Genomic DNA, 23710 nt, shown 5'->3' with positions numbered 1-23710 from the left:
AGCTTTGACCTACTGTGACATACCCTGCTACAGGTCAGTATATTGTAGCTCTGACCTGCTGTGACATACCCTGCTACAGGTCAGTATATTGAAGCTCTGACCTACTGTGACATACCCTGCTACAGGTCAGTATATTGAAGCTTTGACCTACTGTGACATACCCTGCTACAGGTCAGTATATTGAAGCTCTGACCTACTGTGACATACCCTGCTACAGGTCAGTATATTGTAGCTCTGACCTACTGTGACATACCCTGCTACAGGTCAGTATATTGAAGCTTTGACCTACTGTGACATACCCTGCCACAGGTCAGTATATTGAAGCTCTGACCTGCTGTGACATACCCTGCTACAGGTCAGTATATTGAAGCTCTGACCTACTGTGACATACCCTGCTACAGGTCAGTATATTGAAGCTTTGACCTACTGTGACATACCCTGCTACAGGTCAGTATATTGAAGCTTTGACCTACTGTGACATACCCTGCTACAGGTCAGTATATTGAAGCTCTGACCTGCTGTGACATACCCTGCTACAGGTCAGTATATTGAAGCTCTGACCTGCTGTGACATACCCTGCTACAGGTCAGTATATTGAAGCTCTGACCTGCTGTGACATACCCTGCTACAGGTCAGTATATTGAAGCTTTGACCTACTGTGACATACCCTGCTACAGGTCAGTATATTGAAGCTTTGACCTACTGTGACATACCCTGCTACAGGTCAGTATATTGTAGCTCTGACCTGCTGTGACATACCCTGCTACAGGTCAGTATATTGAAGCTCTGACCTACTGTGACATACCCTGCTACAGGTCAGTATATTGAAGCTTTGACCTACTGTGACATACCCTGCTACAGGTCAGTATATTGAAGCTCTGACCTACTGTGACATACCCTGCTACAGGTCAGTATATTGTAGCTCTGACCTACTGTGACATACCCTGCTACAGGTCAGTATATTGTAGCTCTGACCTGCTGTGACATACCCTGCTACAGGTCAGTATATTGAAGCTTTGACCTACTGTGACATACCCTGCTACAGGTCAGTATATTGAAGCTCTGACCTACTGTGACATACCCTGCTACAGGTCAGTATATTGAAGCTCTGACCTACTGTGACATACCCTGCTACAGGTCAGTATATTGAAGCTTTGACCTACTGTGACATACCCTGCTACAGGTCAGTATATTGAAGCTTTGACCTACTGTGACATACCCTGCTACAGGTCAGTATATTGAAGCTCTGACCTGCTGTGACATACCCTGCTACAGGTCAGTATATTGTAGCTCTGACCTGCTGTGACATACCCTGCTACAGGTCAGTATATTGAAGCTCTGACCTACTGTGACATACCCTGCTACAGGTCAGTATATTGAAGCTTTGACCTACTGTGACATACCCTGCTACAGGTCAGTATATTGAAGCTCTGACCTACTGTGACATACCCTGCTACAGGTCAGTATATTGAAGCTTTGACCTACTGTGACATACCCTGCTACAGGTCAGTATATTGAAGCTCTGACCTACTGTGACATACCCTGCTACAGGTCAGTATATTGAAGCTTTGACCTACTGTGACATACCCTGCTACAGGTCAGTATATTGAAGCTCTGACCTGCTGTGACATACCCTGCTACAGGTCAGTATATTGAAGCTCTGACCTACTGTGACATACCCTGCTACAGGTCAGTATATTGAAGCTCTGATATACTGTGACATACCCTGCTACAGGTCAGTATATTGTAGCTCTGACCTACTGTGACATACCCTGCTACAGGTCAGTATATTGAAGCTCTGACCTACTGTGATATACCCTGCTACAGGTCAGTATATTGAAGCTCTGATATACTGTGACATACCCTGCTACAGGTCAGTATATTGTAGCTCTGACCTACTGTGACATACCCTGCTACAGGTCAGTATATTGAAGCTCTGACCTACTGTGACATACCCTGCTACAGGTTGTAGCTCTGTATTGTAGCTCTGACTTGGTCTCCAGATATAGAGGTCTATAGATATATAGCATCATATCTCATCAAACATCCTCCCACTGCTCTGATAATTACTAACTGGGCTTGTCTTGACCCCTCAGAACTCTGCTGTGTATCAGTCAACTTGGAGGGCCTTCTGAACTCTGCTGTGTATCAGTCAACTTGGAGGGCCTTCTGAACTCTGCTGGCTATCAGTCAACTTGGAGGGCCTTCTGAACTCTGCTGGCTATCAGTCAACTTGGAGGGCCTTCTGAACTCTGCTGTGTATCAGTCAACTTGGAGGGCCTTCTGAACTCTGCTGTGTATCAGTCAACTTGGAGGGCCTTCTGAACTCTGCTGGCTACCAGTCAACTTGGAGGGCCTTCTGAACTCTGCTGTGTATCAGTCAACTTGGAGGGCCTTCTGAACTCTGCTGTGTATCAGTCAACTTGGAGGGCCTTCTGAACTCTGCTGTGTATCAGTCAACTTGGAGGGCCTTCTGAACTCTGCTGGCTATCAGTCAACTTGGAGGGCCTTCTGAACTCTGCTGTGTATCAGTCAACTTGGAGGGCCTTCTGAACTCTGCTGTGTATCAGTCAACTTGGAGGGCCTTCTGAACTCTGCTGTGTATCAGTCAACTTGGAGGGCCTTCTGAACTCTGCTGTGTATCAGTCAACTTGGAGGGCCTTCTGAACTCTGCTGGCTACCAGTCAACTTGGAGGGCCTTCTGAACTCTGCTGTGTATCAGTCAACTTGGAGGGCCTTCTGAACTCTGCTGTGTATCAGTCAACTTGGAGGGCCTTCTGAACTCTGCTGTGTATCAGTCAACTTGGAGGGCCTTCTGAACTCTGCTGTGTATCAGTCAACTTGGAAGGCCTTCTGAACTCTGCTGTGTATCAGTCAACTTGGAGTACACGTCTTATAGAATCTAATGAGTGTGACGCCTCTCTGTGTCTCCTGGTCTGTCAGTCTGTCATTCTGCCTGCCTCTCTGTTGGTCGTTCTGTCTGTCTGCCTCAGTGTCTGCCTCTCTGTCTGTTTGCTCTGGCACAGACAGGATAGGTACACAGCATGGTGAGGTCTAATGACTCCACACACAGACAGGATAGGTACACAGCATGGTGAGGTCTAATGACTCCACACACAGACAGGATAGGTGCACAGCATGGTGAGGTCTAATGACTCCACACACAGACAGGATAGGAACACAGCATGGTGAGGTCTAATGACTCCACACACAGACAGGATAGGTACACAGCATGGTGAGGTCTAATGACTCCACACACAGACAGGATAGGAACACAGCATGGTGAGGTCTAATGACTCCACACACAGACAGGATAGGTACACAGCATGGTGAGGTCTAATGACTCCACACACAGACAGGATAGGAACACAGCATGGTGAGGTCTAATGACTCCACACACAGACAGGATAGGTACACAGCATGGTGAGGTCTAATGACTCCACACACAGACAGGATAGGAACACAGCATGGTGAGGTCTAATGACTCCACACACAGACAGGATAGGAACACAGCATGGTGAGGTCTAATGACTCCACACACAGACAGGATAGGAACACAGCATGGTGAGGTCTAATGACTCCACACACAGACAGGATAGGTACACAGCATGGTGAGGTCTAATGACTCCACACACAGACAGGATAGGTACACAGCATGGTGAGTTCTAATGACTCCACACACAGACAGGATAGGTACACAGCATGGTGAGGTCTAATGACTCCACACACAGACAGGATAGGTACACAGCATGGTGAGGTCAAATGACTCCACACACAGACAGGATAGGAACACAGCATGGTGAGGTCTAATGACTCCACACACAGACAGGATAGGTACACAGCATGGTGAGGTCTAATGACTCCACACACAGACAGGATAGGAACACAGCATGGTGAGTTCTAATGACTCCACACACAGACAGGATAGGTACACAGCATGGTGAGGTCTAATGACTCCACACACAGACAGGATAGGTACACAGCATGGTGAGGTCTAATGACTCCACACACAGACAGGATAGGTACACAGCATGGTGAGGTCTAATGACTCCACACACAGACCGGATAGGAACACAGCATGGTGAGGTCTAATGACTCCACACACAGACAGATGGGTGGAGTGGTGGAGTAGCCACTGTTTGTCTGAGAGGGGAAAGCTGGGGAATTAGAATGCATCTGTGTGTGGCTGGGGCCTCCTGCCTGGACTGGGCTGGAGCCGGACACCATTGCTGACAACTACAGGCTGTGTGTGTGTGTGTGTGTGTGTGTGTGTGTGTGTGTGTGTGTGTGTGTGTGTGTGTGTGTGTGTGTGTGTGTGTGTGTGTGTGTGTGTGTGTGTGTGTGTGTGTGTGTGTGTGTGTGTGTAGGGGGGGTTCTGGAAGACAAGTACAAGTGGCAGACAGTGCAATCTGTTCATGGAAGCTGAGTCTCCTCTGAGATTGAACACCAGGGTTTAGTAAAGGGTCTGGTCTGCCAAGGCACCGCAGCCATCAGGACCCTGCTGTCACACAGTTCAGGGCTCTGGATCTCTCTTTGTACAGCAATGGCTGCTGACCTAACCACAGGTCTACTCGCTCCATACTCTGATGTGGAATATGAGTTCTATCCTACTGTTCTAAAGTAATGTTCGCTCACATCCAACACACTGCTACAAGTGCAGTATACAAGAAATTGGCATCTTCAAATTAGAATGAACACCTGCACACTGAATGGAATTTGTGGATCAGGTCTGAGTCTTTCTGACAATGTGCTGGCATTCTGATTTGCTTCTACCCTCCAGTCCTGTACCTGTTTTGTGTCCCCTGCGTGGGTCATCTCCACGGTCCATGGATGCTAGTCTGTCCTGGGCCTGGCAGTGCCGCTCCAGAGAGGTGCGTGTCTGTCTGTCCATACAGCTCTTCATCTCCTCCAGCCCAGACAGGGCCATGGCGCCACACATGGGCTGGCGCTCCAGGGACGATGCCTGCCTCTCGGCTGGGGGGCCCATTCCGCCTACACTACGGGCCCCCTGGATATAACCTGGTCCCTGGATGGGCGGGGGGTCAGGGGGAGGAGGTAGGTCTGGGAGGGAGGGAGGCGTGATGTGGTTAACTACAAGGTTACAGTCTGGTGATATATCAGTAATCAGTCAATCAGTATTAATCAGTAATTGCAATGTAGTCCAAGTCCTCATAGATCAGGGCTCTCCAACTCTGTTAGAGCTATCCTCCTGTAGCTTTACTCCAACCCTGTTACTGGAGAGCTGTCCTCCTGTAGCTTTACTCCAACCCTGTTACTGGAGAGCTCTCCTCCTGTAGCTTTACTCCAACCCTGTTACTGGAGACCTCTCCTCCTTTAGCTTTACTCCAACCCTGTTACTGGAGAGCTCTCCTCTTGTAGCTTTACTCCAACCCTGTTACTGGAGAGCTCTCCTCTTGTAGCTTTACTCCAACCCTGTTACTGGAGAGCTATCCTCTTGTAGCTTTACTCCAACCCTGTTACTGGAGAGCTCTCCTCTTGTAGCTTTACTCCAACCCTGTTACTGGAGAGCTCTCCTCTTGTAGCTTTACTCCAACCCTGTTACTGGAGAGCTCTCCTCTTGTAGCTTTACTCCAACTCTGTTACTGGAGAGCTATCCTCCTGTAGCTTTTCACCAACCCTGCTACTGGAGAGCTCTCCTCTTGTAGCTTTACTCCAACTCTGTTACTGGATAGCTATCCTCCTGTAGCTTTTCTCCAACCCCAGTTGTACAGTAACTATCCTGATTCCGATTTTCAACCTGCCAATTATTAGAATCATGTGCTCTAGATTAGGTTTGGAGTAAAAACCTACAGGACGGTATCTCTCCAGGAACAGGATTGGAGTTAAAACCTACAGGACGGTATCTCTCCAAGAATAGGGTTGAAGAGCCCTGTTATAGATAATGAGTAAGTTGTGTCAGAGGTAACTCTTTACTAAGACAAAGTTCTGGGAAGCTTCTGGTTCAAACACCGTGCCACCCCAGCGTCTTCTCTTACCGTCTGCACTGGCGTCTCTCCTGTGGGGCGCCGTGCCCTGTCCCCGGGGTTTGCGGGTGGGCCGGGCAGCCCTTTGGTGGCCCAGGCTATGTGTGCCCACAGTGCTGCCATCTGTAGAGAAGGGACTGCTGGGCCGGGCCCGGTGGGACAGCCCTTTACCTGGAGGAGGAGGAGGAGAGAAGAAGACAGAGAGGCCACTAGGTTAGTGGAGGTACTGAGAGGAACATGGAGAGAGGGGAGTTAAGGAGCATGCCTGGGAAGAGAATGTTGATTTCCAAGCAGGAAGCTCACATGATCCCATGGAAGGTTCAGTTAGTTAATCAGTCAAATGTAAAAAATCCTCAAAATCACACCATTATTTTGACAATGAGAAAGGACAGGCAGTGTTAGAAGCCTGCAAAGAAATCACCAGTGTTCACCCAGATAATTGTCCTCTATCCCAAGTTCGTAGGAGTCAGAGTGCAAAGCTGGAGGAAGGTTAGAGTTGAATCAAGGTTTGTGTCCTTTGTTCAGCCACATATTGTAGAGCCATGCAGATTCTCCACCAAAACAGCAGTAGAGGAGAAAACACCAGCCAGCAGATGTCAGGAAGTAGATCAATCTCCTTCTGGGTCATATAGAGGTTCCAGAGAGAACAGGCTGGAGGGGCTCCACTCCTCATATACCAACCTCTCTTGGCCAGTCTGGTGCCCTCCAGGTGGTAGCCTGCCTTGTCAGCGGCTGCCACCAGGGCCTGGGCGAAGCTACAGTGGGTGTAGAGGGATCCATCAGAGGAGCTGCCCACACTGGACCTGTGGCTGGAGTAGTGACGGTCATCTTCCTCTGAGGCTGACCCCCAGCCGTTAACCATGGACCCTGAGGGACACCGCCAGCTAGAGCATCAGAGATGTGCATGTGTGTGTGTTCACAAATCAAGGAACAATTTTTGATATCCAACCGCACCATGTTTATAGCCTCCAGACCCCAACCGAGGAAATTCCACGGACACAAAAGCCCTTGAATGATCTTCCATACTGAACATCTTCACTGTGGCTATGGGTTTCAATGGATTCATGTGCTGTGTGATCTTATAATGAGAGTTAATATCAAGTTTAAGCTCAGATGGGTTTCTCTGTGCTGGAGGGACTCTTGTGTTCTGGCATGTCACTAGTAGTTTTCTACACTCATTCTGTTCTGGCCTGCCCCTCTCGTCACACACACACACATAAACATGCACACACACACGTTGATGGACAACATAACCATGGCCTCCAGAGTTGAGTCCCAGTATTACCTCAGGTGATACACCTGTCCAGAGTTGAGTCCCAGTATTACCTCAGGTAACACACCTGTCCAGAGTTGAGTCCCAGTATTACCTCAGGTGATACACCTGTCCAGAGCTGAGTCCCAGTATTACCTCAGGTGATACACCTGTCCAGAGCTTAGTCCCAGTATTACCTCAGGTGATACACCTGTCCAGAGCTGAGTCCCAGTATTACCTCAGGTGATACACCTGTCCAGAGCTGAGTCCCAGTATTACCTCAGGTGATACACCTGTCCAGAGCTGAGTCCCAGTATTACCTCAGGTGATACACCTGTCCAGAGCTGAGTCCCAGTATTACCTCAGGTGATACACCTGTCCAGAGCTGAGTCCCAGTATTACCTCAGGTGATACACCTGTCCAGAGCTGAGTCCCAGTATTACCTCAGGTGATACACCTGTCCAGAGCTGAGTCCCAGTATTACCTCAGCTGACACACCTGTCCAGAGTTGAGTCCCAGTATTACCTCAGGTGATACACCTGTCCAGAGGTGAGTTCCAGTATTACCTCAGGTGACACACCTGTCCAGAGCTGAGTCCCAGTATTACCTCAGGTGACACACCTGTCCAGAGGTGAGTCCCAGTATTACCTCAGGTGACACACCTGTCCAGAGTTGAGTCCCAGTATTACCTCAGGTGACAGCAGCTCACTAAACAGTGTTGAATCAAACACCTAATGGTTTAACAGTAGAAACACCTGGCTCTCTTATCATGCCTTGTTAAAGCACTCCACACTCTGTGGAAAGTCCTGCAGCACTGACTTAGCAATAATGCCAAATCAATCACTTAAATTCCAAGATGGCATAGGAGTGGGATGTCTGTTTTGATTGTCTTGTCCCATCCCTTGTATATATCGTTTTTTTTCTTTGTATATATTTTTTAAATATTTTTAATCTAATTTTCCATCTAGGGACAAGGTCCTTAACAAAACGTTTTCTTAAAAAAAATATATACAAATGTTTGAATACAAACCTCTATGGCATTTCCAGTAAACGCTGTATAGAAAATATATAAATATGCTTTTTTCTATTTTTAAAATGTACAAATGTTCCTGCAACCCGCATCACGCAATGTGGTATGGATCTGCTATTTTTAAACTTTAGAACCGGAACCCCCTTCAGTAGCTAGCCTGCTAACTAGCAACTAGCTAGTAGCCAGTTAGCCAATGCTAGCGGTCATCACCGTTAACTCGGACATCGGCCAACCTCAGCCCGGTCAATTCCTGCCAGTCTGCACAGCGCAATATCAACCCAGAGCATATCGGACTGCTTGTCTCTACCTCATCTCTGGATTCCTGCCGCAAGCTCTGAACCTTTACTCCGGATCATCGCAGCAAGCTGGTCTGGACCCCTTTGCTGCCGACACGGAGCCCCGCCAATCCATCACGACTGGTCTGCCGACATAACCATCCGAGGGGGTTTCAACAGGCTCTGCCGTTGCGACGTCCCCCTGAGGCCCATCTGTTAGCCTGCTAGCTGTCTGAATCGCTATGCCTCCAGCTCACCTAGCTACTCACTGGACCCTATGATCACTCGGCTACACATGCCTCTCACTAATGTCAATATGCCTTGTCTATTGCTGTTTTGGTTAGTAATTTTTGTCTTATTTCACTGTAGAGCCTCCAGCCCCGCTCCATATGATTTAGCTAGCACTTTTGTTCCACCCCTCACACATGAGGTAACCTCACCTGGCTCACCAAAATACTCAGTCAGTTAGGAAAGCTAAGGCTAGCTTTTTCAAACAGGTTTTGGGACACTGTAAAGTTCATGTAGAATAAGAGCACCTCCTCCCAGCTGCACACTGCACTGAGGATCAGAAACACTGTCACCACCGATAAATCTATGATAATCAATCATTTCAATAAGCATTTTTCCACAGCTGGCCATGCTTTCCACCTGGCTACCCCTACCCCGACCAACATCTCAGCAGCCCCTCAGCACCTCCTTGCCCAAGCCCCCACCCCCGATTCTCCTTCACCCAAATCCAGACATCTGATGTTCTGAAAGAACTGCAAACTCTGGATCCCTGCAGATTAGCTGGGCTAGACAATCTGGACCCTCTCTTTCTAAAATTATCCCCCGAAATTGTTGTAACTCCTTTTACTAGCCTACTCAAACTCTCTTTTGTATCGTCTGAGATCCCTAAAGATTGGAAAACTGCTGTGGTCATCCCCCTCTTCAAAGGAGGAGACACTCTAGAGTCTAGACCCAAACTGATATCGACCTATATCCATCCTGCCCTGCCTTTCTAAAAGCCAAGATAGCATTGAACAGATCACCGACCATTTCAAATCCCACCGCACCTTCTCCACTATGCAATCTGGTTTCCAATCTGGTCATGGGCGCACCTTAGCCAAGCTCAAGGTCCTAAAAGATATCATAAACCGTCATCGATAAAAGACAGTACTGTGCAGCCGTCTTCATCGACCTGGCCAAGGCTTTCGACTCTGTCAATCACCACATTCTTATCGGCAGACTCAATGGCCTCGGCTTCTCAAATGACTGCCTCGCCTGGTTCACCAACTACTTCTCAGATAGAGTTCAGTGTGTTAAATCGGAAGGCCTGCTGTCCGGACTTCTGGCAGTCTCTCTGGGGGTGCCACAGGGTTCAATTCTCGGGCCGACTGTTTTCTCTGTATATCAATGATGTCGCTCTTGCTGCTGGTGATTCTCTGATCCACCTCTACACAGACGACACCATTCTGTATGCATCTGGCACTTCTTTGGACACTGTGCTAACAAACCTCCAAATGAGCTTCAATGCCACACAACACTCCTTCTGTGGCCTCCAACTGCTTTTAAATGCAAGTAAAACTAAGTGCATGCTCTTCAACAGATTGCTGCCCGCACCCTCCCTAGTGACTAACACCACTACTCTGGACAGTTCTGACCTAGAATATGTGCACAACTACTAGTTAGACTGTAAACTCTCCTTCCAGAATCACATTAAGCATCTCCAATCCAAAATTAAATCTACAATCGGCTTCCTATTTCGCAACAAAGCCTCCTTCATTCATGCCGCCAAACATACCCTCGTAAAACTGACTATCCTACCGTTCCTTGACTTCGGCAATGTCATTTACAAAATAGCCCCCAACACTCTACTCAGCAAACTGGATGTAGTCTATCCGTTTTATCAACAAAGCCCCATATACTACCCACCACTGCGACCTGTATGCTCTCGTTGGCTGGCCCTCACTACATATCCGTCACCAAACCCACTGGCTCCAGGTCATCTATAAGTCTTGTTAGGTAAAGTACCACCTTTTCTCAGCTCACTGGTCACCATAGCAACACCCATCCGTAGCACGCGCTCCAGCAAGTATATTGCACTGGTCATGCCTAAAGCCAACACTTCCTTTGGCCGCCTTTCCTTCCAGTTCTCTGCTGCCAATGACTGGAACGAATTGCAAAAATCACTGAAGCTGGAGTCTTATATCTCCCTCTAACTTTAAGCATCAGCTGTCTGAGCAGCTTACCTATCACTGTACCTGGACACATCTGTAAATAGCACACCTGACTACCTCATCCCCACATTATTACTTACCATCTTGCTCTTTTGCACCCCAGTATCTCTACTTTCACATCATTATCTGCACTATCACTCCAGTATTAATGCTAAACTGTAATTATTTTCGCCTCTATGTCCAATGTATTGCCTCCCTCCCTACTCTTCTACATGTGCACACACTGTACATATATTGTACTATTTTTCCTTTCTTTTGTGTTATTGACTGTACGTTTGTTTATGTGTAACTCTGTGTTGTTGTCGCACTGCTTTGCTTTATCTTGGCCAGATCGCAGCAGTAAATGAGAACTTGTTCTCAACAGACCTACCTGGTTAAATAAAGGTGAAATAAAATAAAGTATGTAAAAATGAAGGTGAATTATATCACTAAACAAAGGCAGCAGAGATATGTAGACCGGTACATCACTGTCAGGAAGATTAAAAGACAAAAGGGGAAAATGTCACATGCAAAATAATCATTATCTAGATTTTCCAGATATACTGGAAACTTAAGGAAATCCTCGTGGATGGAAGCTGTTCCCATAAAACAGAGCCTATATTGTGAATGTTTCTGGTGAGAGTATGTCTTTATCCTTTCAGAAACTCCTAAAGAAAGCCTTTCCATCATGCCAACAAAAATATGCCATTCTGGCAGGCGAGACTACAGTCAGCTTAAATGACAGCTTTCTGAGAGGCTTGCTTGGCAGACACAATGAAGTGGCACTTACCCAAACTCACACACACACACAAACACACACACACAATCTCGTGGTCCGCAGACAAGCCCATGAGACAAAAATGAAAAGAAATGTGCATGTCATGATGAAGAGAAAAGGGGGGATACAGTACAGAGCTCAAATGGAGGAGGAAATGTCATGGGGAGAGAGGGGAGAGGGAAAAGAGGGAGTAGCAGGGATGAGAATGATGATGAGAGGGGAACAGAGGGGATGAGAGTGGTACTGAGATGGGGTCAGTGGGGAACAGAGGGGATGTGAGGGGTACTGAGATGGGGTCAGTGGGGAACAGAGGGGATGAGAGGGGTACTGAGATGGGGTCAGTGGGGAACAGAGGGGATGTGAGGGGTCCCGAGATGGGGTCAGTGGGGAACAGAGGGGATGAGAGGGGTACTGAGATGGGGTCAGTGGGGAACAGAGGGGATGAGAGGGGTACTGAGATGGGGTCCGTGGGGAACAGAGGGGATGAGAGGGGTACTGAGATGGGGTCAGTGGGGAACAGAGGGGATGAGAGGGGTACTGAGATGGGGTCAGTGGGGAACAGAGGGGATGTGAGGGGTACTGAGATGGGGTCAGTGGGGAACAGAGGGGATGAGAGGGGTACTGAGATGGGGTCAGTGGGGAACAGAGGGGATGTGAGGGGTCCCGAGATGGGGTCAGTGGGGAACAGAGGGGATGAGAGGGGTACTGAGATGGGGTCAGTGGGGAACAGAGGGGATGAGAGGGGTACTGAGATGGGGTCCGTGGGGAACAGAGGGGATGAGAGGGGTACTGAGATGGGGTCAGTGGGGAACAGAGGGGATGAGAGGGGTACTGAGATGGGGTCCGTGGGGAACAGAGGGGATGAGAGGGGTACTGAGATGGGGTCAGTGGGGAACAGAGGGGATGAGAGGGGTACTGAGATGGGGTCCGTGGGGAACAGAGGGGATGAGAGGGGTACTGAGATGGGGTCAGTGGTGAACAGAGGGGATGAGAAGGTTACTGAGATGGGGACAGTAGGGAACAGAGGGGATGAGAGGGGTACTGAGATGGGGTCAGTGGGGAACAGAGGGGATGAGAGGGGTACAGAGATGTGGTCAGTAGGGAACAGAGGGGATGAAAGGGGTAGAGCGATTTGGTCAGTTGGGAACAGAGGGTGACAGTCACAAGTCTGGCCAAGGCAGGCACAGAGAGGAGCAGGCATACCAGAGGTCTGGCACTCATTCAGACACAGAGAGGAGCAGGCATACCAGAGGTCTGGCACTCATTCAGACACAGAGAGGAGCAGGCCTACCAGAGGTCTGGCACTCATTCAGACACAGAGAGGAGCAGGCCTACCAGAGGTCTGGCACTCATTCAGACAGAGAAAGGAGCAGGCATACCAGAGGTCTGGCACTCATTCAGACACAGAGAGGAGCAGGCCTACCAGAGGTCTGGCACTCATTCAGACACAGAGAGGAGCAGGCATACCAGAGGTCTGGCACTCATTCAGACACAGAGAGGAGCAGGCCTACCAGAGGTCTGGCACTTATTCAGACACAGAGAGGAGCAGGCATACCAGAGGTCTGGCACTCATTCAGACACAGAGAGGAGCAGGCCTACCAGAGGTCTGGCACTCATTCAGACACAGAGAGGAGCATGCCTACCAGAGGTCTGGCACTCATTCAGACACAGAGAGGAGCAGGCCTACCAGAGGTCTGGCACTCATTCAGACACAGAGAGGAGCAGGCATACCAGAGGTCTGGCACTCATTCAGACACAGAGAGGAGCAGGCATACCAGAGGTCTGGCACTCATTCAGACACAGAGAGGAGCAGGCATACCAGAGGTCTGGCACTCATTCAGACACAGAGAGGAGCAGGCCTACCAGAGGTCTGGCACTCATTCAGACACAGAGAGGAGCAGGCATACCAGAGGTCTGGCACTCATTCAGACACAGAGAGGAGCAGGCCTACCAGAGGTCTGGCACTCATTCAGACACAGAGAGAGACAGGAGAAGATCAACTAAACCCAAACATTTACCAGCTGTACTGACAGAGTCCCTTTCATACTACACTTCTCATTGGAACACAGCGTTAGTCCAGCACTGTAATTGACGTAAAACTCAATGTCTGATTTATGTTTGTGCAGCCCAAGGAAATCAGGAAACTGAGGAAACTCCCTAAAAGTGCTTTTCAATTTCTCGCCCCTGAGCCCTTTCACACCACAACATTGTGGTTTGTGCAGAACCCAGCTTAAACAAGGCCTCAGGGAACTAAAGCTTTCAACCAGCAGCTCACCTTATAACAGCTTTTCTCCCTGAGAAACGATCGGAGCAAATTATCCACAAACTAATGGAAAACTTCAATAAACCTGGGAAACAATGTGACAACTTTAAAACCTTGCACATTCTGACTGAAAATACCCAAGACACTAACTACGTTCTGGCCTTTATCTTGCCAGGCTATTTTCTCGTTCTGGCCTTCATCTTGCCAGGCTATTTTCTCTCACACTGCTTTTCTCTGAGTTTTCCTTCTAAGAAGAAAAAACAAAGAATGCAATTCCTCTGGGTCCAATCCTCCTGCAGAGACTAGTGCAGATAATGAAGTATAAGCAGAGAGAGGCAGTCAAACCAAGGCACTGAGACTTCCTTCCAACTCCACTCCTCCAGCTCAGAACCACTACCTCAGCACATCACATCACACAGTGAGCTTTCAGCCACACTAACTGCTAGTCTCTACTACTCGTGTCTTTGGGACACAGCTGATGTCTGATACGTCAAGGAAACCTTGATCTTGCTGACATCATGTACTGAAAACGCAATTTAGCTTAACCTTTGTGGTCTTGAATTCTGCAACCAAACGTGCTTAATCTACTTTACATGAGCGCAATTCTTTTCAGACTAAGGATTCAGACTAAGGATTCAGATTAAGGATTCTGATTAAGGATTCAGACTAAGGTTCCATTCAATTCTCAAATTACTAGGTATCTAATAACCTTCTCTCACCTGCCCATGTTCCCTGTACTAATGGTCCAGGCCGGTAAAGGGGAGCTAGCCACTAGCCAGGAGCAGTAAAAGGGAGCTAGTCACTAGCTAGCCACTAGCCAGGGCCAGTAAAAGGGAGCTAGCCAGGGGCAGTAAAAGGGGGCTGGCCACTAGCCAGGGCCAGTAAAAGGAAGCTGGCCACTAGCCAGGGCCAGTAAAAGGGAGCTAGCCACTAGCCAGGAGCAGTAAACGGGAGCTAGCCAGGGGCAGTAAACGGGAGCTAGCCACTAGCCAGGGGCAGTAAACGGGAGCTAGCCATTAGCCAGGGGTTAGTAAACGGAAGCTAGCTAAAAGCCAGGGACAGTAAACGGGAGCTAGCCACTATCCAGGGGTTAGTAAACAGGAGCTAGCCACTAGCCAGGGGTTAGTAAACAGGAGCTAGCCACAAGCCAGGGGCAGTAAACGGGAGCTAGCCACTAGCCAGGGGTTAGTAAACGGGAGCTAGCCACAAGCCAGGGGCAGTAAAAGCCAGGTATCCCAGGTTCCTCCTGCCACTAAAACTGATTTATGCTGATGGAGCGGCTCATCTGCATGTCGTTAAGCAGGTAAATTGTTCCCCCTGATGAGCTGGCGGCTGCACCTGCCGACAGGAGACGTGACCCTGCACCCCCCCCCCCCACTCCCCTCAGCCCTCCCTGCCAGGGGGTTGATGGGAGAATAATCACCCAGAGAGACACAGCACTGAGATCCCTGTGGATGTTATACTGCAGCATCAGTAACACACAACACAGCTAGCTACTCTAGACAAATACACCGCCCTGGGATATAGTACCTGTGTGTATTCATCTCAGCCTAACCATGGTAATTTAACACTGCTTCAGGTGGATTCACCTTTAGCTTTAGAAAAATATGTTGCATTATGCAGTGCATTACATAATACAAAGACACACAGACAATCTCTCTAGGGAAAAAAAATGTATGTGCACTGTTTTTATGGGCCCAACGGTGAGAATTTTTTATTTAGTGGCATTTGTTATAACATTAAGGAAACAGACCTATTTACATATTATTATAACAATGACAAATCTATCATGTTGGGCTATACAGAATTCTGCTCCTGCCCCCTCTCTCCACAGCCTCAAAATGGTGGCCGCGATTAATCTCTGCATATTCCCCCTTCCTCCATCTGCCCCTCCTGCTAACCCTGGAGCTGGGACCGTATCTGTGCTGTCAAACGGTGGGAAGCGGGGGAGACTTGTGGAAAGATAAGAAGAAATAGTGGTGTCTTCAGAGTAATACAGTGCAGGAGAGATGCAGCAGATTAGGGCCCAGTCGCAGCTTTATATTCCTCTAAATATATAAACAGCAGCATGTGTCATAGCCGCCACAGCCCATGTTCCATCATCCCACAGAAAAACTACACTCTGGGGTTGCAGTCGACAGGCCAGCCAAGCAGCCGTGTCAATCCTCCCTCCCTCTCTCCCTGTTCCTCTTTTTATAGATACAATATATATCCCCCCCCCTCTCTCTCTCTCTCTAGATATGTATCTTTCCTCCCCTTTCCTTTGTCTCGCTCTCTCTTCCTCATACAATATAAATATCTATCCCTTCTTCCCTTCCCTTCTTAGTTCTATCCCTCCCCACTCATAAAACACAGAGCTGTTGCTCCATCCTGTCTGTAGTAGTGGTCGATCGATTAATCGGAATGGCCGATTAATTAGGGCCGATATCAAGTTTTCATAACAATCAGATTATTATTATTTTTTACACCTTTATTTAACCTTTATTTAACAGGGCAAGTCAGTTAAGAACACATTCTTTTTTTCTTATTTTCAATGACGGCCTAGGAACAGCGGGTTAACTGCCTCGTTCAGGGGCAGAATGATAGATTTTTACCGTGTCAGCTCGGGGGATTCAGTCTTGCAACCTTACAATTAACTAGTCCAACGACCTGATTACATTGCACTCCACGAGGAGACTGCCTGTTATGCGAATGCAGTAAGCCAAAGTAAGTTGCTAGCTAGCATTAAACTTATCTTATAAAAAATAATCAATCAATCATAATCACTAGTTAACTACACATGCTTGATGATATTACTAGTTTATCTAGCGAGGCAATATTAGCCAGGTGAAATTGTGTCACTTCTCTTGCATTCATTGCATGCAGAGTCATATGCAACAGTTTGTATATGCAACAGTTTGGGCCGCCTAATTTGCCAGAATTTTACGTAATTATGACATAACATTGAAGGTTGTGCAATGTAAGAGCAATATTTAGATGCCATCTGTTAGATAAAATACGTAACGGTTCCGTATTTCACTGAAAGAATAAACGTCTTGTTTTCGAGATGATAGTTTCCAGATACGGCCATTTTAATGACCTAAGGCTCGTATTTCTGTGTGTTATTATGTTATAACTAAATCTATGATTTGATAGAGCAGTCTGACTGAGCGATGGAAGGCAGCAGCAGGCTCGTAAGCATTCATTCAAACAGCACATTTGTGCGTTTCCCAGCAGCTGTTTATGACTTTAAGCCTATCAACTCCCGAGATTAGACTGGTGTAACCGATGTGAAATGGCTAGTTAGTTAGCGGGGTGCGCGCTAATAGAGTTTCAAACGTCACTCGCTCTGAGACTTGGAGTAGTTATTCCCCTTGCTCCGCATGGGTAAAGCTGCAACGAGGGAGGCTGTTGTCGTTGTGTTCCTGGTTCGAGCCCAGGTAGGAGCGAGGATGGGGACGGAAGCTATACTGTTACACTGTCAATACTAAAGTGCTTATAAGAACATCCAATAGTCAAAGGTTAATGAAATACAAATGGCATAGAGAGAAATAGTCCTATAATTCCTATAATAACTACAACCTAAAACTTCTGACCTGGGAATATTGAAGACTCATGTTAAAAGGAACCATCAGCTTTCATATGTTCTCATGTTCTAAGCAAGGAACTTAAACGATAGCTTTCTTACATGGCACATATTGCACTTTTACTTTCTTCTCCAACACTTTGTTTTTGCATTATTTAAACCAAAATGAACATGTTTCATTATTTATTTGAGGCTAAATTGATTTTATTGATGTATTATATTAAGTTAAAATAAGTGTTCATTCAGTATTGTTGTAATTGTCATTATTACAAATAAAAAAAATAAAACATTGGCCGATTAATCGGTATCAACTTTTTTTGGTCCTCCAATAATCGGTATCGGGCTTGAAAAATCATAATCGGTCGACCTCCAGTCTGTAGAATAGCAGTCAGCCATGTCTGGTATAGAGGACTAGTATGTCCTGCTCAGTTGGTATGAGAGACGCAGTAGGACACAGCCATACTGTCTCACCTTCTCCAATGTCATGCCCTTCACATGTCCCTCTCTCCGCCAGACAGACGGCTGTAAAAGCTTTCAGTGAGTTGTAAAAATGGAAATGGTGCCTCCAGCCTGGAATGGAATATTCCGCACGTGAACTGTATTCTATATCTTCTAGGGAAGATATGGGGGGCATGGCAGTCGCTGACGCTGTGTGTGAGCTAAATCAATCTCTCTCTTTCTCTGGTTCTGTCTCTCTCTCTCTCTCTCTCTCTCCCTCTCTTTGGTTCTCTCTCTCTCTCTCTATCTGGTTCTGTCTCTCTCTCTCTCTCTCTCTATCCATGTCTCTCGCCCACCCCTCCTCCCCCTTTGCTCTCCTTCATCTTAATTTCCCTCTCACTGTCCTTTTTAAAATTCATGGAATTTCTTATCTCTTTTTGGGTATGAGAATTATAATTCCACAGTCTGCCAAAACCACTTGAACAAACTGGGTTTAAGGTACATGCAATACAGTCATTCCCAGGTGAGACACACATATACAGGAAATTGTGGAATGATAGTCTACTGCCATGAGCGGAATAAAATACAACATTTCATTATGAATCAATGGTTAAAATGCAGTCTGTAACTAGGCAAACAGAATTGTAATACTTACCTACTAGTTTGCGGAACACTTTTCAACCTAATTTTCATTATCTCCAGCACAATACCAGTTTCAACATATGTGAAAATTGGGTATTTCAAAGTTTTGTAGAAATAAAATATAAAGTAAAAAAGTTCTACACGATGACATCATCAAAAGCGATTTTTTATTTTAAAACAGTGCTTTTCAAACACTATGATATTTGCAGTGACATGAAGGAGCAAGAAAAGACCCTCCCTTGGGCTAGAAACATGTTAACTTTTTAACCACAGATCATAGTAACACGCTGTTTTCACATATGTAGACACTGGTTTGGTGCTGGAGATGATGAATTTGAGATTACATTTGATATGTTACCTGATAAGGGGTCCGTAATCTTTTTGAATTTCTGTGGAATTACAACTGAACATGCTTTTGTTGGAAAACGATTTGTGATTGTTTCTTTGTAATACCCAAATCATTAATAAGAGAGTGGCAGAAAACTGCACAACATCAGGAAGATTTGAATTCTAACGAAGTGGGAAAGGAGTTCCAATACCCTTCGCTGAACGGAGACAACGATGTCTGTCATGTGTCAGAATTCCATTGTTCTGTCCACATGTCATTGTATCAGCGCAGTATCTCACCTGTTACGGAGCTGTCTAGGTTGTCCATGCTGGACCCTGGCGTGTGCTCAATACCATAGAGAGGCCTGGACATCTCATAGCCTTCCTCCTCCTCCTCTTCCTCATCCTCCTCATCCTCATCAGGGATGTCAGTCTCCAGGTCAGACACCAGGGTGCTGGACACGTACCCCACTGGAGGGGCGGGGGCCTGGGGAGGGAGAGGGGGGAGGGAGCCACCCTGCATGAGCCTGTCAGAGAGTCAGAGTAATATGAGTTATCATCATGCTACAGGTACACACCAAAACACAGACACAGGAGACGATGGGCTGCTGGTGGGGGAACAGCAAGAGCAGGGAAGAGAACAAATGTCAAAATACATCAAGAAAGACAATGCTGGTGAATGAAAGACAGGATGAGATAAAGAAGGAATCCGAGATAGACGAAAGGAACTGTTAAGCTACATTTAGAAATTATTTCAGATTCTGCCGCTTTGAATAAAATGGGACAATTCCACAAATTCTACGTCCCTCCTCCTTGAATGCCAACACAATGACCCTGTAATTGCAGTTGAAGAGAGTACAATGGGCCCGCTCTCTAGGCCTGTCGACACGAGGCTGTCACCCCCTCACAGAGCCCTCTCTGCTCCACTCAGCGCCCGCCTCACATCACTGACAGCCCTGTTTGTTTGAGGAGTGCCGTGGGGTCTGAGGCGGTCTGCGGCGGGAGGGATTCTGATGTAATTACTGCCTCTTTCCTGTTGTCAAAGATGCTCTCAAACATAGTCATTACTGGCTAACAAGATGGCTCCTTCCTGACAAGTCTTCCCTATTCCCTCTACTGTAATGAATGGATGCCAGTCGCTCCCTCTCTTCCTCCTTCGTTCTCTCCCTCTCTTCCTCCTTTGTTCTCTCCCTCTCTTCCTCCTTCGTTCTCTCCCACTCCCACTCCTCCTCCTTCATCTCTCCCTCTCTTCCTCCTTCGTTCTCTCCCTCTGAGCCTCCTTTGTTCTCTCCCTCTCTTCCTCCTTCGTTGTCTCCCACTCTTCCTCCTTTGTTCTCTCCCTCTCTTCCTCCTTCGTACTCTCCCACCCTTCCTCGTTTGTTCTCTCCCTCTCTTCCTCCTTCGTTCTCTCCCTCTCTTCCTCCTTCATTCTCTCCCACTCTTCCTCCTTTGTTCTCTCCCTCTTCCTCCTTCGTTCTCTCCCTCTCTTCCTCCTTCATACTCTCCCACCCTTCCTCCTTTGTTCTCTCCCTCTCTTCCTCCTTCGTTCTCTCCCTCTCTTCCTCCTTCGTTCTCTCCCACTCCCACTCCCACTCCCACTCCTCCTCCTTCATCTCTCCCTCTCTTCCTCCTTTGTTCTCTTCCTCTGAGCCTCCTTTGTTCTCTCCCACTCTTCCTCCTTCGTTCTCTCCCTCTCTTCCTCCTTCGTTCTCTCCCTCTCTTCCTCCTTCGTTCTCTCCCACTCTTCCTCCTTCGTTCTCTCCCACTCTTCCTCCTTCATTCTCTCCCTCTCTTCCTCCTTCGTTCTCTCCCTCTCTTCCTCCTTCGTTCTCTCCCACTCTTCCGACAGGGTGAAACGTGGGCTTCATCTGCCGTGCATGAGCACCACAACAATAGAATGTGTAGCAGCATGGATGTGGGTGGGGCTAAACAAGTGCTTTAGACATTGTGTTCTCACAGTGAGCAGAAGGGACAGTTGTGTAAGTGGTAACACTGGCCCATTAAAATGACATGATTGATGAGTGCTTGTGTTTTGCGCAATGCCATGACTGTGCAGCTAACATAACACCAAAATAAAACATGGAAGGGAGGAATAAACAGATAGTGAAAGAAAAACACTTCCAGCACAATATCCATTGTAGGCATTCTCATATCACCCCCATTTGAACATTGTACTGTTTTTATATTATTCCTCTCCAGTGGGTGTACAAACCATGTCTGTTTGGCCATGTCTAGTTGGTAGGCACGGGTTATCTCATCCAGGTGGGCCTGGAGCATGGGCTGCAGCTCCTCCCGGGGAGAGGGGGTGAGGGTGGCCGTGGACTGCTGGCCGAAGGACACCGCTGCTGGGGACGAAGCCACGCCACGAATGGGTGGGGTGGGGACCCTCTCTTCCTCCTCCTCTAGCTCATCCTCCATTCCCTGGTGGAGGTAGGTCTGCACGGGCATGGGAGGACCCCAGCCATCACTCTCATACCTGGGAGGGAGGAGGGGTGGCCAAAGTGTGAGGAAGAGGGATGGTGGGTGGCCATACAGAGAGAGAGAGAGGGAGGAGGGGTGGCCATACAGAAAGAGAGGGAGGAGGGGTGGCCATACAGAGAGACAGAGAGAGGGAGGAGGTGTAAGAGAAGTACTCTAACTCAACTTTCTTTCTTCTGGTCATGTACCAGATTAGTGTGACTAGTGTGACCTTGACAAGTGTGATCTTGACTGGTGTGACCGAGTGTGATCTTGACTAGTGTGCCCTGGTGTGATCTTTACCAGTGTGACCTAGCGTGATCTTGACTAGTGTGACCAAGTGTGATCTTGTCTAAGGTGACCTAGTGTGATCTTGACTAGTGTGACCAAGTGTGATCTTGCCTGGTGTGTCCGAGTGCGATCTTGACTGGTGTGACCGAGTGTGATCTTGACTAGTGTGACCTGGTGTGATCTTTACCAGTGTGACCTAGTGTGATATTGACTAGTCGGATATCGACTAGTGTGACCTAGTCTAATCTTGACTAGTGTGACCAAGTTTGATCTTGACTAGTGTTAGCTAGTGTGACCTTGGCTAGTGTGACCTTGACTAGTGTGGCCTAGTGTGATCTTGACTACTGTGACCTAATGTGATCTTGACTAGTGTGACCTAATGTGATCTTGATTAGCGTGACCTGGTGTGATCTTGACTAGTGTGGCCTAGTGTGATCTTGACTAGTGTGACCTAGTGTGATCTTGACTAGTGTGACCTAGTGTGACCTTGACTAGTGTGACCTAGTGTGACCTTGACTAGTGTGACCTAGTGTGATGTTGTAAAACTTTCTAAATTACTTTGTAGACTTTGTAGAATGTGGTCATGGCTCACATCAACACCATCATCCCAGAAACCCTAGACCCACTCCAATACCGTCCCAACAGATCCACAGATGATGCAATCTCTATTGCACTCCACACTGCCCTTTCCCACCTGGACAAAAGGAACACCTATGTGAGAATGTTATTCAGTGACTATAGTTCAGCGTTCAACACCATAGTGCCCTCAAAGCTCATCAATAAGCTAAGGACCCTGGGACTAAACACCTCCCTCTGGAACTGGATCCTGGACTTCCTGACGGACCGCCCCCAGGTGGTGAGGGTAGGTAACAACACATCCGCCACGCTGATCCTCAACACAGGGGCCCCTCGGGGGTGCGTGCTCAGTCCCCTCCTGTACTCTCTGTTCACTCATGACTGCATGACCAGGCACAACTCCAACACCATCATTCAATTTGCCAATGACACAACAGTGGTAGGCTTTATCACAGACAACAACGAGATGGCCTATAGGGAGGAGGTCAGAGACCTGACCGTGTGGTGCAAGAACAACAACCTCTCCCTCAACGTGATCAAGACAAAGGAGATGATTGTGGACTACAGGAAAAAGAGGACTGAGCACGCCCCCATTCTCAACGACGGGGTTGCAGTGGAGCAGGTTGAGAGCTTCAAGTTCCTCTGTGTCCAGATCACCAACAAATTAACATGTTCCAAGCTCATCAAGACAGTCGTGAAGAGGGCATGACAAAACCTATTCCCCCTTAGGAGACTGAAAAGATTTGGCATGGGTTCTACAGCTCCACCATCGAGAGCATCCTGACTCGTTGCATCACTGCCTGGCATGGCAACTGCTCAGCCTCCGGCCGCAAAGCACTACAGAGGGTATTGCGTACGGCCCAGTACATCACTGGGGCCAAGCTTCCTGCCATCCAGGACCTCTATACCAGGTGGTGTCAGAGGAAGGCACTAAAAATTGTCAAAGACTCCAGCCACCCTAGTAATAGACTGTTCTCTCTGCTACCGCATGGCAAGCGGTAACGAGGGCACCAAGTCTCGGTCAAAGATGCTTCTAAATAGCTTCTACCCCCAAGCCATAAAACTCCTGAGCATCTAGTCAAATGGCTACCCAGACAATTTGTATTGCCCCCCCTCCACACCACTGCCACACTTTGTTGTCATCTATGCATAGTCACTTTAATAACTCTACCTACATGTACATACTACCTCAACTAACCGGTGTCCCTGCACATTGACTCTGTACCAACACCCCCCTGTATATATTGTCATTTTTTACTGCTGCTCTTTAATTACTTGTTACTTTTATCTCTTATTTTTATCCATATTTTGGGGGGAACTGTTGGTTAGGGGCTTGTAAGTAAGCATTTCAGTTGTTGTATTCGGTGCATGTGACTAATACAATTTGATTTGATTTGATTTTGATTTTATAGATATGAGCCGTAAGTGGAACAGTGGAGGGATTCTTTCATTTCCCATAACGATGCTTATACATGCTGAAATAATACTAGTTGTAAAGAAAATGTTCATTAAATCAATTTGTCAGTGCACAGGATGTAACTGCTTTAATCTGCGGCCATTAAGAGGCTCAGATTTACAGTTCAGAGGACTCCTCATTTGCCAGATAGCCTATTAAACCAGATGAGTCTCACAAA

General features: G+C 47.5%; 2 protein-coding genes across 11 annotated transcripts in view; one reads left to right on the top strand and one right to left on the bottom strand.

Moving 5' to 3' along the window:
* Positions 1–23710, bottom strand: part of LOC118379305 (roundabout homolog 2-like) — a 152331-nt gene that overhangs the window by 5999 nt on the left and 122622 nt on the right. For 5 of the 7 annotated variants that reach the window (XM_052507522.1, XM_052507555.1, XM_052507592.1 and 2 more), the window contains 5 exons: positions 20965–21228; positions 19053–19279; positions 6666–6851; positions 5997–6155; positions 4789–5061 (listed from right to left, as the gene is read on the bottom strand). In XM_052507522.1, coding sequence (XP_052363482.1) covers positions 4789–5061; positions 5997–6155; positions 6666–6851; positions 19053–19279; positions 20965–21228 — 1109 coding nt within the window. The remainder of the gene's footprint in view (positions 1–4788; positions 5062–5996; positions 6156–6665; positions 6852–19052; positions 19280–20964; positions 21229–23710) is intronic. The other 2 variants (XM_052507634.1, XM_052507608.1) reach the window with 2 other exon arrangements.
* LOC127923690 (uncharacterized) lies at positions 10587–14916 on the top strand. 4 transcript variants are annotated; one of them, XM_052507759.1, is made up of 2 exons: positions 10587–12813; positions 13298–14916. In XM_052507759.1, exon 1 carries the CDS (start codon positions 11766–11768, stop codon positions 12672–12674), a length of 909 nt encoding a protein of 302 aa, XP_052363719.1. In that variant the 5' UTR covers positions 10587–11765; the 3' UTR covers positions 12675–12813; positions 13298–14916. The 4 variants fall into 4 exon arrangements, 2 of the variants coding, with proteins under 2 accessions (XP_052363719.1, XP_052363762.1); XM_052507802.1 differs by having other exon boundaries at positions 10587–12857; XR_008115296.1 differs by lacking the exon at positions 10587–12813 and adding an exon at positions 12889–13033.

Source organism: Oncorhynchus keta, chromosome 1 (genome assembly GCF_023373465.1).
Source record: "Oncorhynchus keta strain PuntledgeMale-10-30-2019 chromosome 1, Oket_V2, whole genome shotgun sequence".
In the NCBI taxonomy this organism is placed as follows: Eukaryota; Metazoa; Chordata; class Actinopteri; order Salmoniformes; family Salmonidae; genus Oncorhynchus; species Oncorhynchus keta.
This window is presented reverse-complemented; position numbering and strand designations above follow the sequence as displayed.